Below are 16802 nucleotides of genomic sequence, written 5' to 3'. Positions count from 1 at the left end.
GCTGTCCTTGCCTGGATTGTACTTCTTCACCTCCACTCTTAGACTATCTAGCTTCATTCTAGACTCAGTTCGTATGCTACTTTCTTCAAGAAGCCTTTCCGTACTAAAATTATCCCTTATATATGTGAGCGCAGAGTTGAAACCACCCATTTTAACTCTGATACCTTAAGTAGGAGAGAACATGTTTAGATTGGATAAAACAGCCTGAACAGCTGGATCAAGCTCTAATTTTTATTTTTAATAAATGTTTAAATATATTACATAATATAATAATTACAGGCATACCTCATTTTTGTTGTGCTTTTCTTTATTTCTCTTTGCATTGCATGTTGTGTTTTTTACAAATTGAAGATTTCTATCCTCACAATTTTTTTTAACAGCATGTGCTCACATCGTGTTTCTGTGTTAACATTTTGGTAATTTGGTAATTCTTTCAATGTTTCAAACTTTTTCATTATTATTATATCTGTTACGGTGATCTGTGATCAATGATCTTTGATGTTACTGTTGTAATTGTTTGGAGGCATCACAAACCTGACCCATACAAGAACATGAACTTAATTGATAAATTGTGTGTGTTCTGACTGCTTTGCTAACTGGCTACCATGGTCTCTTTCCTTCTCCTTTGCCTCCCTATTCCCTGAGATGCAACAATATTGAAATCAGGCCAATTAATAACCCTACAATGGCTTCTAAGTGTTCAAGTGAAAGGAAGAGTAAATCCATGCCACAAACTTCATTATTGTCTTATTTTAAGAAATTGCTTCTAAGCTGGGTGGTGCAATGGAAAAAGCACTGGCCTAGAAGTCAGGAGGACCTGAGTTCAAAGCCTGATTCAGATGCTTACTAGCTGTGTGACCCTGGGCAAGTCACTTAACCCTGATTACCACATCCATCCCAACCTTCAGCAATCACCACCCTTATTATTAGTCCAGCAGCCATCAGCACTGAGGCAAGACCCTCCACCAGCAGAAAGATTATAACTCACTGAAGGCTCAGATGATGGCTAGCATTTTTAGCAATAAAGTATTTTTAAATTAATTTTTTTAGATATAATACTATTGCATACTTAATAGATTACAGTATAGTGTAAACATAACTTTTATATGTACTAGAAAACAAAAAATTCATGTGACTTGCTATATTTGCTTTATTTTGGTGGTCTGAAACTGAACCTTTAATATCTCCCAGGTATGCCTGTATATATACTATGATAATACTAATTATCTATTTAGATAAACTATCTCATAACTGGGGAGATTAAGAGACTCTGAGGCTGGGTTCTAGAGGTTGGAGCCTGCATTTGAATGTACCTTTGAGGAACAAAGGGAGATCTGAGCTGTGTCACAGAAGGGAGACATTAAGAGGAGTCATTGGTTCTACAGGGATATCTAAGGTAAAGGAAGTACCAAGCATAGGCATACTCTTTCCTCAACTTCCCCTCCTGATGCCTGGGTATCTATTGACACTATAGAATAACCTGCTGTTTCATTACTCAAATGTTTCTAGTAAACTCAGTTTTACCACAAAGAGGCCAGGGGTTAACTAGAAGTAGATATAAATGTTAGGTTAGGCGGACAGCCCAGCCTCTACCTGGGTTTAGGAATTTTCCTAACTGGGGCCTCAGAGAGACAGGGAGTGAAATCAGAAATTTTTCATCTAAAGTAAAGTTTCTAAAGCAGAATAGGTAGGAAACAAGTAGGCCTTTGGAACAATTATATTACCCCTATATTTAAAATGAGCTACTTTTTACAAGAGGGTGTTATTACTCATATCCATCTGATTTACATGTTATATCCACTCATCTTCCCTGTTTACCCTATTTACCCCTAGCAGAGGAATATGTGTCTTTAAATAAGGCACTTTCTCATTTTTATCTTTGCATTCCCCAGGACATCACGCATGGATCTGTGATTTCTTTGCTATGAGAATTCCTAGTAAGGAAACTCCCTCTACTAATGCAAGTCAGCAACTATTCTCTGACAGTCTTAAAAGAGTTGCCCGAAAGCCATGGCCGGTTGGGTGATATGCCCAGGGTCATATAGTCACCATGTGTCAGGCAGGACTTTAACCCAAGACTCCTAGACTCCAAGTTGGCATCATTCTTCTCTGTATCTACTATGATACTATGGCTAAATGCTTATTGGATCAGAAGCAACACCTGGGGAGAAGGGGCCTGCCATTCCTGTTACCAACAACCGTCAATGGGCAGGGAAGCCCAAGATCCTGGGAACAGGCAAGCTCGCAAACCACTGGACCTGCTCCTCCTACTTTCTTTTGAGCAATGGTAGCTGCATGTGCTGTAACACACACACACACACACACACACACTTCCTTCTCAGAAACCAAAGCTACTGAAGACCCAGAAAAGAAAGTCCTCACCAAAGTTCTTGTCACCATCAAATGGTTGGACATCAGAAACAGATATGGTTTTATTAATAGAAATGACACTAATGATGCATTACCATCTGCCTGAGTGGTGCTTTGGGCCTGGAATCAGGCAGGAAGACATGAGTTCAAATCTGGCTTCACACACGTACTAGCTGCCTGACCCTGGGCAAGTCATTTAACCCTTTTGCCTCAGTTTCCCAATCTCTAAAATAAGGATAATAACAGCACCTACCTCACAGTGTTGTTGTGAGGATCAAGTAAGATAATATTTGAAAAGTGCCTAGCATAGAGCCTGGCATGTAATAGGCACTTAATTAATATATGTTTTTCTTTCTTGCCACAACTCAGTATGGATCATTGGGATTTTCCATTTGGTTTGAAGCTGGAATTTCTGCTCTATATTGACTTCCCCTATTATATAACGTGAGCTCCTTGACAGCAGGGTCTGTATGACTTTTCCATTCATATCCCCACTGCTTAGCCAGCGCAGTGCTTTGTACATGGCACACTACTAGAATTCTTTTTCATTCATTCATTCACTTATTGGAAATGACTTGCCCATGAGCAAGGCAGGATTCAAATATAGATCTCTTGATAGCAAGTAGATTCAATCCACTAACCCATTCTCCCTCTCAAAAAGAATACTTATTTTACTTTTCTTTACAGCAGAGGTGTCAAACTCCCTGCCCATAAACTTCCAGTAAGGCTGAACCAGATGAAAGTATAGTTGGGAAATGTTTAACAAAATAAATATAAAATACAATAGGACATAGTATGACTTTCTGAGTGAATATGTGACCTGCAGCAGTCTGTTTCTCTTTGAATTTGATGAAGCAATCTCTCACAGGAAATACTGGCTAGTTTCATTTCCTTTGCAGATTTTTTTCCCTTGTCTCTGACATGCACCTAAAATTTCATGTTGTAAACGGAGGATTCCACCCTGAAAAATGATGAGTCTGAGGTCAGGAGTTCTTCTCATTTATTTTCCCCTTGTTGACTATATTCAGATTCTTTCTTTGGATAGATTGAGAGGAGCTTAATGGGCCCATATTGACTGACATTCTATTTTCTCTATAACAAGGGTTCTGTATTTGAACATTAAAAAAATTTTGATAATGTATTTCAATATAATTGGTTTCTTTTGTAATTTTATGTATTTTATTTTATGCATTTAAAAACATTCTTCTGAGTACGGGGCTCCAGGTTTCAAAAGACTAAAGGGGGGCCTAAAAGGTAAACAGGGTTTAGTGACTTGCCCACTTATAGTTAATAAGTGTCTGAGACCGGATTTGAACTCATGAAGATGAGTCTTCCTGATTCCAAGATGTGGACTCTATCCACTTCACCACCTAGCTGTCCAAAGTACTACATAAAGGCTAGCTATTATTAGTATATTTGAAGACTAGTTTGAAAGTCTTCTTAAGACTCTTTTAGGTTTTAAGGCTTAGCAAAAAAATTTCACATTTCAAAAAGTAATGCTATATCCTCCCTCCCCTTTCCCCCTTAAAAGGCTCAGAATTCAGCAGGAGTGGAAACAGTGAAAAGACAAGGTGGTCGGTGGAGCTCTGGGTACTGGGCTGTACAAAGATCTTGCTGTATCTCCACACAGATATGATGACAATGAAAAACATATGGAAGGAAATATAGGGGAAAGGGCCCTGAGAAAGGGAGGAGCATTCCTTCCTGCTAACTGGGACAAGATAAATATTGATATATGTTGAGACTATCAAGATTCCATCAAGGTTTTATTTTCTTTGTTTTGCCAGCTGATAGAGAAATGACTAATACTTCAAAACATGTGTTTGCTCCTGAGTAAAACAGTTTTATGTGTTGCTGTGATTAGTGGCCAATCTGATGTTAATGGGACTTTCTGAACATAGTTAGGCTGTTCCTCAGAGCAGAGCTGTATCTGACATCTTTCCAGCATGGTAGGACATGCTAGAGATTGTTTTTGCTGACCTAGCCCAAGAGCCCAGGCTCACCTCCATGGTATAAATCAAAAGATTCCAGCAGAGGAGATGACTGGATAAACTTCCTATAAATAGCAATAGCCTGATGAGCTATGAAACCAGTTAAAGTGACCAAGTACTAGAAGAGAGACTGGACCTATGATTTTACTGGTGTGGAGGAGTCCCAGGTGAAGAAACTCCCTTTACCAGCAATAATTATAACCACCATTTATGTACTGCTTTAAGATTCGTGAAGTAGTTTGTGTGCATTATCTTCTCTTAAATGTAAAATCTTAAAAAAGCAGAGAGCTATCTAGAGCACTGAGAGATTATGTAACTTGCCCAGATCACATAGCCAATATATGAGAAGATGGGCTTGAACCCAGGTCATTCTGGCTTAGTGGCCAGTTCTCTGTCTGCTATACCATGCTAGTACTAGGGTGAGGATGGGAATTTATAAATGAGTTGCTGTGACAATAAGTGTAGTCAGTGAAAGAATCAGAAATTAAAGGGATGCCCATCAATTGAGGAAGGCTGGACAAGTTGTGGTATGTGATTATAATGGAAGAATATTATGCTATAAGAAATGATGAGAAGGATGATTTTAGAAAAACCTGGGAAGATTTATATAAACTGACACAGAGTGAAGTGAACAGAACCAGGAACATTGTACCTAGTAATAGCAATATTGTACAACAATCAACTGTGAATGACTTAGCTATTCTCAGCAATCCAAGACAGTTCCAAAGGACTCATGATAAAAAATGCTATCCACATCCAGATGAAGATGGATATAGGATCAAAGCATACTATTTTTCACTTTATTTTTATCAGGTTTTTCCTTTTTTTTTTTTTTTTTTTTTTTGGTCTATGTCTTCTTTCACAACACAACTAAAATGGAAATCTGTTTTGCCTGATTGCACATGTATAACTTATATCAAACTGCTTACCATCCCAGGGAGGGAGAGAATTTTGGACTCAAAATTTTAAAAATGAATGTTAAAAATTGTCTTTACGTGTAATTAGGAAATATCATTTTAAAAGGGGGGAGGGAATAAATGTGACCAGTGAGTGCTATAGATTCCAAATAGGGTACCATCCAAGAAACTGGGGAAAAGATCAGAAAATGTCACTCTCTGAAGTATCTTCTCCCCTCCCCCCTTTTTGTAAATGTATGGCTGATAAATTTAGGGGTTAGTCCCTAGATGGGCCTATGGTGTCTCTCTAAAGAGGAACATATCACAATTCTTAACTCATGTATGATAAATTGTTATCTTGGCAATTGTAACATCTGTTATGAAAGCTCTGGTGACATAGGAAGCAATGTGCTCCTGTGGAAAGAATGCATTTATTATTGTGCCATAACAAATGATGACACAGACAGTTTTCAGAGGAAACTGAAAAGACCCCAATGAACTAATGTAGAGGGAAGTCAGCAGAACACTAGGAGAACAATTTGTACAATAACATTATAGAGAAAAATAACTTTGAAAGACTAGAATTCTGATGAAAACAATAAGCCGTAAGTCCAAATGAATGAAGATGAATTATAGCACTTATACCTCCAGAAAGACAATTAACTTAAAATGCAGGAAAAAAGACATTTTTAGACATGGTTAATATGGAAATTTGTTGTACTGTGTACCTATGGGTTTTATTTTCTTTTATTTGCTCAAATGGGGAAGGATAGTGGGAATTTTATATACAGATGCATGTATCTCTATCTATATCTATCTATGAAAAAGTACATTATCTGGAGTCAGAAGATCTGGGCTTGAATCCTAGGTATGCTGTTTAAGTTCCCATGTGACCTTGAAGTGACTTAGATAACTTGTTTAGGCCTCATTTTCTCATCTGTAAAACGGGAAGTTTGGATTAGACAATCTCTAAGCTTGATGCTGGTTCTTAATCTATGGTCCTACCAACTTACTGGTAGCTGGTAAGGATTATTGTATAGAGGTAGTGTGGGGAAGTAGAGAGAGTATCAAGCCCGGAGACAGGAGACTCTTAGTAGCTGTGTGACCTTGGGCAAGTCAAATAAGCTCTTGGTGCCACAAGTAACTCACTCCATAGGACTTATCTTGCAAGGCATGACTTGAATGCTGGGTTCTGCTGTTTGTGGAGGAAGTTCCAACACAAGGAATTCTCCATGCTGATGAAATTGTATATCCTTCCCCTGTTACATAAGGAGTGCTGAAAAAGGAAGTAGAACGGTCAGTATTTGTCTAACACTGACAAAAAGAGAAGGTATTTCAGTTCTGGTGACTGACATATGCTCCCTCAAAAAGATAGGTTCCACAGAGCAGAGGACAATCTATCAGACTACTTAGCTTGATCAGAATATGACTTAAGAACACCCAAAATATAAGGAGGCAGAGTCAAGATGATGGAGCATGGGCAGGAACTGGCCTGAACTCTCCCAAATTCCCCTCCAAACAAATTTAAAATAATGCCTGAAAATGAATTCTGGAGTGATGGAATAAAACAATTTTTTAGCCCAAGACAACTCAGAAGGTGAACAGGAAAGGTCTGTCTCATTGGGGTGAAAGGGGAGCACAGTTCAGTGCAGGTCCAGGTAAGCCAACAGCAGGCCATACCCTGACAAGTCAAGGCAGGCCTTGAGGGTAACTGAATCAGCAGCACCTCTCAACCCACAGATGGTAAAGGGGCTGGACAACTGATCAGAAGATCACATGGGACACGTTGCTGGCACTGGGGGCAGAGCTCTGTTGCATTGCCCATAAGGGAATCTAGGTTGCAGGCCCAGGTCACAGGGTAGGTTGAGGAGGAGCACTAGTACATTAAAGCTTGCAGCCGCAGGTGAGCAGGGATCCTGGTCACAGTTCCAGGGCAGAAAAGAGTGCTTGTGGCTACTCACAGATCAAGAGAGTAGTAAACACACCTCTCCTTAGATCATGCCATCTTGGAAGAACTGAAAACTTACAGCACCAAGGAAAACCTGAAGTTTGGGATAGTGTCCCCTTCACCCCAGGAGCAGAGCCCAACTTGAACAGAAAGCTAAAAGAAAAAAATAGACTGGAAAAATGAGCAAACAACCAAAAAGGAACCTGATCATAGAAAATCACTATGGTGATAGGGAAAACACAAACTCAGAAGAGGACAATGTCAAAATGGCTACATGCAAAGCTTCAAAGAAAAAGGTGAATTGATATCAGGCCCAAAAGGAATTCCTGGAAGAGCTCAAAAAAAGATTTTAACACTCAAGAGAAGTAGAGGAAAAAATGGGAAATGAAATGAGAGGAATGCAAGAGAATCATAAAAAAGAGTCAAGAGCTTGATAGAGAACACCTGACTCTTTTTGTTAAATCTTTGTTCACTAAGAAATTAGATGATTTTTGTAATTTTGTCTCCTTGGCAGACTTATACATCAGAATAGGTTATCTTTTTGTGGAGGGTCATAGATTTAAGAGTTCAAAGGGACCTCATCTTTCATCTAGTCCCCTCAATCCCCTCATTTTATAGAAGAGAAAACTGAGAATTAAAAGTTAAGGAACTTGTTCAAGGTCACTATACCTGATGCCAAATCCAGCACTCTTTATACTCTCCCACAATGCCTCCCAGAAAAATGTCAGTTGTCATGCCAGGAATTCCTTACACCGTCAATTAATTGAAATAGGAGATCAGGCAAGCTCAAGCTTTTTATAAGCATGTACAGTGTGCTCATCCAATATAATCTCCATATGGACTTTGGAACATACAGACGTTCTGTAACTGTTTCCAGTTTGTTCTATTGGGGAAGAGTCAGACTTTTGATTGGCTACTGAGTTGGAAATGAGATGCATTCAAAAGATATTTCTTGCCTGGCTGTGTTGGAATGAGGAAGCAAGGACTATTGTGAACTCTTGGTGGAGAGAAAGGTCTCAGGTCTCTGTCTCTCCACTGGGGCTACTGTCACATGGCCTGTGAATGCATGGCCCTGTTGTGTCTTCAGTCTGTTGTTCCTATTCTTCTGGCTTTTAAGTAGAGTACTGGAAATAAGACTATGAGTTTCAAAAGGTTAGATTAGTGAGTGCCCATCAGTGAGTCAATAAACACATTAAGTACCTCCCATAAGGCAGGCCCTATGCTAAGCGCTGAAAAGCAAAAGAATGTCAATGCATTGTTTTCAAAGCGTTCAGTCTGATGGGGGAGATGACATGCAAAGAACTATTTACAAACAATCTATATATAGGAAAATGGAAATAAGAAACAGAGGGAAGGCACTATAATTAAGGAAGATAGGGAAAGGTGTCCTGTAGAAGGTGAGATTTTAACTGGGACTTGAAGGAAGCTGGGGAAGCCAGGAGGAGGGGATGAAGAGGGAGAGCATTTCAGGCATGGGGGATGGCCAATGAAAATACTCAGAATTGGGAGTTGAAGTTTCTTGTTGGAAGAACAGTAAGCAAGAGGGCTTGTGTCATTGGATCAAGGAGTATGTGTGATGGGGCAGCTAGGTGACGCAGTGGATAGAACACCGGCCCTGAGGTCAGGAGGACCTGAATTCAAATCCAGCCTCAGACCAAACACTTGACACGTACTAACTGTGTGACCTTGGGCAAGTCACTTAACCCCAATTGCCTCATTTAAAAAAAAAAAGGGTATGTGTGAGTGTGTGTATATGTGGGGGGGAGGGGTGAGAAGGGGATTGTAGTAGTAAGGTATAGTAAGACTGGAAAGATAGGGGGTGGTGGGAGCAGAATTTGTATGCCAAACAGGATTTTCTATTTGGCCAAAGGGGTGATAGGGAGCCTCTAGGGTTTGAGTATATTTATAGGGGAATGAACATGGTCAGACTTATGCTTTAGGAAGATCACTTTAGGAAGTTCAGTCTAGGACATGTTTTGTTTAAGATGTCTATGAAACATCCAGTTTCAAATATCCAATAGGCAGTTGGAGATGCTAGACCAGAGGTCAACAGAGAGGTTAGGACTGGAGAGGTAGATTTGAGAATCATCGAAGAGATAATAATTGAATCCACAGCAGCTGATGAGATTACCAAGTGAGATAGTATGGAAGGAGAAGAGAGCCCAGGACAAAAGCTCTGTAAGACATCCATGGTTGGTGAGCATGACTTTGAAGATCTAGCAAAGAAGAATGAAAAAGAATGGTGAGATAGGTAGGAGACCCAGGGGAGAGTAATGTCACAAAAACCTAGAGAGTATCAAGAAGAGAGTCATCAGTGTCAAAGGCTCCAGAAGTCCAGGAGCCAGAGTCCATGCTCATATTTGCTAGATGAGCACAGGTGAGCTGCTACCTGAGGACCTGAAGAGGGACCCTCTTGACCCATCCCAGAGCTAATAGAGACTCATATTTATCCATCAGCTCTGCAATCTTTGAAAGTGAACTTGGTAGGGCAAGTGTTTTGTAGCAACTACTTTAAGTGTGAATTTGCTCTTCTCAGGGCCTGAGATGATAGAGAGAATGATCCCCTCGTTAGTGAGGGCAGGAGGGATATGGGGAGGAGAAAATGCTTTGTAACTTCTGTTCTTGGTATTTTTTTTGAGGTAAATGTTGTTCAGTTGTGTCTGACTCTTCATGACCCCATTTGGGGGGCTCCTTAGCAAAGATACTGGAATGGTCTGCCATTTCCTTCTCTAACTCATTATACAGATGAGGAAACTGAGGCAAACAAGGTTAGGTGACTTGCCCAGGGTTATACAGTGTCTGAAGCCATATTTGAACTCAGATCTTCCTGACTCCAGGCTGGGCATTCTATCCACTGCACCACCTAGCTGCCCCTTGCAGTAAATATGCCTTTGTAAAATTGGTTCATTGATTAAATGATGGTGGGATGATAATCACTAGTGACTGATATCGGGGGCTTTTAACTGGTAAGCATTAAAAGACACCCTGACTCCCTCGGGGATATGAACCTTGCTCTGGGGGATATGACTGTGTGTGAGTTGGAGGAGGATCCATAGAGCTTATAATGCTACAAAATAAATTGGCACTCTGATTTATGTTAGTCTTCTATTGAGTTTGGTCAGTGTGCATAAGTTCTTCAGAAACTGATCACTCTGGAATGAGCTGACATGAAATCAGCCATCTTTTTGCATTTGATCAGTTCTCAGAAGTCTGGATTATAGAGGCACTGAGCTGAGAGATACAAGGGGATATTCTAAAATTGATAGACTAGATGGGGGGGGAATCCTGTGGCCTCAAGGCCACATGTGGCCCTCTAGGTCCTTAAGTGTAGCCCTTTGTCCAAACAAAATTTGGATTCAAAGGGCTGAACCTGAGGATCTGGAAGGCCACAGGTTCCCCACTCTTGGACTAGAAGCTCCTTGTGGGGCGGGGACAGATTTTTCAATCTTTGCTTTTGTTTCCCCAGGTCCTAGTATTAGTATTTGCTTTGCAAATAGCAGGTGCTTAATAAATGCTGGTTGAATTGAATCAAATGTGAAACTAGTTCTCTAGGAGTCCTTCTGTGGAAACACTGTTGACAGCATAGAATGTTAATACCCCTCTAAGGGATAAATAACCAGTCTGCTGATTTTAGTTACACTATAACTAAAATGCCAGGACCATTTGACATAGCTCTTGGCTTGGAACCTCTTGTACAACTTAATTCATTTCTAGGGATATCCTAGAAAAAAAAAGATCCAAGCTCTGAAGAATCTGAACCATCTGATAGATCCTTATGACACCATGCTAATTAAATAGGTCCTGAATACATTAGTAACAATTTTAGAAATGGCAAACTGAGAACACCCCATATTTTTTCCTGAATCAGTTTTGTATTTAAATACCTCACAGGTAACAAAATAGATAGCTTCATCTTATTTAATATCAGGCATAATGGGCTCTCATCAAGTGTGCCTCTTGGCCTCTTTTCTCATCTTGGTCTGGATGACTCTGGTTTTAAGGCAGGAGTGAGCTGAGTCCTACTGCACCATCAGGGTCTGCTTCTCCTTGTCTCTTTGCCAACTTCTCGTGATGCCATCTTCTTTAGGAGGGTTTTACCACTGGGAGCTTTGACAGGGGTTTTTTGCTCAGTGGATTCTTTAGTGGTGTCTATACTGAGCTGAAAGTTAACCTGGAAGAGAAAGAAAATAGAGGTATATCGGCTAGGAAAGTCTCCACATCAACATTGTACCAACTGGCCCTGAAATCTTATGGGAGTGTTATATTCTTCTTCCCCTCCCCCTTCTGGATACCAGGTCTTGGGGCAGGTGAATGAGAAAAACTATTAGCTCAAAGGAAGAGCTGGCTCCAGGGCTAAGTGAACATTTCATGCTGCCATCTGGGTGTGAAGAAAATAGATAACCATCCCAGCAGATCAGAGAAGAGGAAAAGGAGGCTCAGACATTCCTTACGTGTCTTCTACTGCATTTCAAGATCAGTGAAGCAGCTCTGGACAGGTCTCCTCCAGAGGCACCTCTGTCCTGTCCTCCCGAGGTTTATCCATCTACTTACCCATTTATACATCTACCCACCTATCAATTTTGTCCAACCCCTACATTTTGTAGAGGAGGAAACTGGTATCAAATCTTCATCTTAGGATTAATTTCTCAGTATTTTATTTTCTTGTTTTCAGGAACTATATATTGTGGAGGATTACTTTGGGAATTTTATATGAAGCAAAAAAGCAAATTTATAAAGAAAGAAAAAGGAAAGAGAAGGAAGAAAGTAACAAAGAAGGAGAGAGAGGGAGGACCAAGCCAAAGTTCTAGTCCTACCTAGCTAGTTCACTAATTAAAAAAAATTAAGAGCTCAATATTGTCCTGAAGTCAAAGACCTTGTTACAAAATCCCTTAACCTTTACCCTGGGCTAAGGGATGGTAAAATTTAATCTAAGGTGGGTGGAGTCTGGGGAGAAAGCCTATCTGGGGGTGGGGAAGTCAGGAACTTCAAACCGGAAGCTAAGAAGACTTTGGAATGGAGACTGCAGACTTGATGGGTGGGTTGCAGAGCAGGTGGGATGAATGGGGCTGTATCCCCAGTTTCCTCATGTGTATATAATGGTAGTATTGGCATATTGGACTATATGAATTCTCAAGTCCCTTTCAGTTCTGTTTATGATTCTGTGGCTGAAACTGAACCTTGACTGGCTATATCTCCTCTAATTTTTACTCGCTAGTTGAAAAATTAAAAGTCATTTAGAGCCTTCATCTGGGCTCAGTGCCAAATATGACCTTGGTTGTGCAGAAAACAGGCTTGACCAAGGGACACAGTGCTAGGAAAGGAAGCACTGGTGGAGCCACCTGGTGGATTTCCTTGGTGAAGTCAGAAAGTGAAACTGGCATCTAAGTGCTAGTAATCACAACCACCATAGATATCATAGTTTTGGGGCTGGGAGGGATCCTTGGAGGCCATAGGATGATACAAAAATATCACCGAACATTTCTATAGCACTTTATTTGATTTTAAAGATTTTTTGGGGTAAATAGTATTTTATTTTTTAAAGTAGTTTTCAATATTAATTTTTTTTAAGACTTTGAGTTCCAAATTTTTCTCCCTCCCTCCCCAAGATGGCAAGCAATCTGATATAGGTTACACACAGTACTTCATTTTATAAAATGATTTCCTTATAATACCCCTATAAAATAGGCAGTGGGAATTTTATCCCTCCTTGCAGTGAAAGGTGGTGATTTCCCCAAGGACACATAGTTCATATCAGAGCCAACATGGACTTAGGGAAAGGCGCCATCCCTTCCATAGTCAAAAAGGGGAAAGGAAGCAGGGAAGGGATAGCTTGGAGAAGGAGGTACAGAAGAAAAATAGGATATGAATAAAGTAAGGTAGAAAGAGGAAAAGAAGAAGAGGTGGCAAAAACTAGGACCATGAACTGAACTAGAACTATAAGCACTAAAACCTCCTACATCAACAAGAAAGATTTTGCAAAACATCAGCCCAACTCACCTGCTTTGGCTCTGCAGGTCCAACCGTCACCGTCATTGTCTCTGATCCATACCCAGGTGCTGTGGCAGTGACAACGTAAGTACCTGGTAATAGCAGCCGGAAGTAATCACCCTGCTTACCTAAAAACCGTAAGGGTAAGATTCAACCTGTAAACCAGAAACCTGCTTATACAGTGACCAGATGACCCAAATGTAAACACAAAGTCCCCCCAAAAAACTGAATGTCTTAGCTGACCACAAGATGTACATCCCAAAGCAGGGTGGCATAGGTATCATAACACTAATGTAAATTAAGGACATTAAAAGAAAGAGCCAATCACAGAGATACATACTAATTCCATTATACTCTGCATTGGTTAAACAACATCTAAAATAAGAGATTCCATTCTGGGCATCTCTCTCTTAATTTTTAATGAATGGAACTAAACAAGTATTTCTATAAAATAATATAATAAAAAAAAGATGATTGCACATGAAACTGCAAATCTATTACGTCCAATTTGCTATTCTTTTGGGCACTTTTTAAAAAAAATTTATTTTTTTTTTAGGCAATTGGGGTTAAGTGACTTGCCCAGGGTCACACAGCTAGTAAGTATCTAAAGCTGGATTTGAACTCAGGTCCTCCTGACTTCAGGGCCAGTGCTCTATCCACTATGCCACCTAGCTTCTCCTCGGACACTTTTTTTTAAGAGGAGCACTGATTCTAATGCCTCCTGATTTCCTTCAGGATCAAATATTAAATCCTCATAACCTGGCCCCTTTCTGCCTTTCCAGTCTCCTCCCCGCTTATTCATCCTCACATACTCTGGATCCAGTGACACTGGCCTTCCCCTCCCCGACCCTCTCACAAGATACTCCATCTCTTGATTTGCGGCATTTTCACTGGCTGTCCCCGCATGTCTGAAATTCTCTCCATCCTCATCTCCCTCCATCCTCCTCTGACATCCTTCAGGTCCCAGGTAAAATCCCACCTTGGCAATAAGTTTTTCCTAACCCTCCTTAACACAAACGCCTTCCATCTGTTGATTATCTTTCATTTATCCTGCTATATCTTGTTTGTCCATAGGCATCTGGATGTTGTATTTCCCATTAGACTGGTGACTTCTTGAAAGCAAGGACTATCCTTTGCTTTGCTTTTTAGCCCCTGTGCTTAGCACAGTACCTAGCACATAGTAGGCACTTAATAAATTCTTGTTGACTGAATGACTGACAAAATATTCAAGTAGATGGTTTTTCTTGCAGTTTTTGGAGATTTTTATTTTGTTTATGTTTTCTTTTACAACATGACTAATATGGAAATATATTTCGCCTGACTATACATGTATAACCTATATTAAATTGCTTGTCTTCTCAATGAGGGGGGCAGGGAAGGAGAGAATTTGGAACTCAAAAATTTTTAAACGAATGTTAATAATTGTTTTTACATGTAATTGTGGGAAAATAAAATGCTAAATAAATGAAAACAAAAAAATATTCAAGCAGAGGCAAATGGTTATTTGTTAGGAATTCTGTAGAAGGAATCCCTGCATTAGGCTGGAGTTTGCCTTGATTATCTCTAAAATTATAAATTGTTGAGCAGGTGCTAAACTGCATTGGAGGGCAGCTAGGTGACTCAGTAGATAGAAGGCCAAGCCTGCAGTCAGGAGGACCTGAACTCAAATCCAGCTTTAGATACTTACTAGCTGTGTGACCCTGGGCAAGTCACTTAATTCTGTTTCCCTCAGTTTCTTCTTCTGTCAAATAAACTGGAAAAAGAAATGGCAAACCATTGCAGTATCTCTGCCCAAAAAACCTCAAATGGGAGTCATGAAGAGTCAAACACAACTGAAACAATTGAAAACAACAACAATCTGCACTGATAGAAGGAGTGGCCTGTTTGAGAGTTGTCCATACCAATTATAAACTCAGGATCACAAAAACAAAGAACAAAAAAATCAGTAAAATCAACCATGCAATCAGATTTATATTAATTCTATACACATATATACACACATATATATACTTCAACAAACTAATAATTTCTTTATTCTGTTACTTTGTAAGTTCTCATCTGCATGTCTATGTGTATATATCTATGTTTGTGTGAGTGTGTATCTATATACGTATATATATATAATTTTGATGTTATTGTTTATATACTTGTATTCAATGGGTTTGCTAATTTCCAGTTCAACCATCTTTACTCTGCATTCTGCATATTGAATCATTTTCAACAGCGAATGATTGAATGAACAAAGTTTTTTATTAAGGTCTTAGTATGTGTTAAGCTTTGAGCTAAATACCAGAGGCACAAAGAGAAAAAGAAGATAGTCCCTGCTGTCAAGAAGCTCACATACACAGGACATATTGGTTATATGTGATTTTTTCACTATTACAAATAAATCATTTATTTATTATAAATGAAATAGCTATGAATCGGTTAATCAATAAAGATCTATTAAACATCTAGTATATGTCAACACTATGCTAAGAACTAGGAATATTATTGTACATATAATTCTTTTTTCCACCTTAAATTATATCCTAAGAGTCTTGTTTTAATAATAGGATCACAGGGGTCAAAGAACATTGTCAGTTTGTTAAATCTAGCAATAGGAGGGATCAGGACAAGCCTCACGTGGTGGGCGATATCTGAGCTCAGTCTATTCTAAGTCCTCCAGTTTCTAGTGTCCTTTCCCCAACAATTAATTTTATATTTACCTTACATATATATTTTGTATTTACTTATCTGTGTACATGTTTCCTTCTAATAGAATGTAAGCTTCTTGAAAGCAGCTAATGTTTTTCCTATTGTTTTTTTGGTTTTTTTGCTTTTTGGTGAGGCAGTTGGGGTTAAATGACTCGCCCAGGGTCACACAGTTAGTAAGTGTTATGTATCTGAGAGCAGATTTGAACTCAGGTCCTCCTGGCTTCAAGGCCAGAGCTCTATCCACTGAGCCACCTAACTGTCTCTTCTAGCACATTTGTTGTTGTTCAGTTGTGTCCAACTCTTTGTGACCCCATTTGGGGTTTCCTTAGCAAAGATACTGGAGTGGTTTGCCATTTCCTTCCCGAGATCATTTTATTTATTTATTTTTGTTTGTTTGTTTTTTGCTAGGCAATGGGGTTAAGTGGCTTGCCCAAAGTCACACAGCTAGTATGTGTTAAGTGTCTGAGTTCAGCTCATTTTACAGATGAGGAAACTGAGGCAAACAGGGTTAAGTGACTTGCCCAGGGTCACATAGCTAGTAGGCGTCTGAGGCCAGATTTGAACTCAGGAAGATGAGTCTTCCTGACTCCAGGCCTGGTACACTATCCACTGCATCACCTGGCTGTCCCCTTCTAACACACAACTTGTGCTTAATAAATCATGTTGAATAAATGAATACTTTTAATACGCAGTCTTTGTCCAAAGACCAATGAGCTGACACAGTATTAGAAGAATCAAGTCAAAGCCATATTGCCATTTTCTTTATAAATGAAAGCAGAAGACAAAAAGTTGCATCTAAAGGGAAAGAAAGATCAGAGGTTCTCAAAACAGAGATATTAATAGTGAAAGTCTATGGAATTTGCTCTTTACTGATTGTCCAGGTAGATGAATATGTTTATGACATCTGTGGAC

General features: G+C 39.6%; 1 protein-coding gene across 2 annotated transcripts in view; it reads right to left on the bottom strand.

The window, feature by feature from the left end:
- Positions 1 to 11069: 11069 nt before the first annotated feature.
- CPN1 (carboxypeptidase N subunit 1) overlaps positions 11070 to 16802 on the bottom strand; it is a 50384-nt gene continuing 44651 nt past the window's right edge. The window contains exons 8-9 of one of the 2 annotated variants that reach the window (XM_027860591.1): positions 13203 to 13321; positions 11070 to 11376 (exon numbers count right to left, since the gene is read on the bottom strand). In XM_027860591.1, coding sequence (XP_027716392.1) covers positions 11236 to 11376; positions 13203 to 13321 — 260 coding nt within the window. In that variant the 3' untranslated portion in view covers positions 11070 to 11235. Of the gene's footprint in view, positions 11377 to 13202; positions 13349 to 16802 lie in introns of those variants that run through there. The other variant, XM_027860600.1, reaches the window with a different exon arrangement.

Source organism: Vombatus ursinus, unplaced genomic scaffold, assembly GCF_900497805.2.
Source record: "Vombatus ursinus unplaced genomic scaffold, bare-nosed wombat genome assembly UNPS02000749.1, whole genome shotgun sequence".
Taxonomy (NCBI): domain Eukaryota; kingdom Metazoa; phylum Chordata; class Mammalia; order Diprotodontia; family Vombatidae; genus Vombatus; species Vombatus ursinus.
The sequence above is the reverse complement of the archived record's forward strand: the minus strand, read 5'-3'. Positions and strand labels throughout refer to the sequence as shown.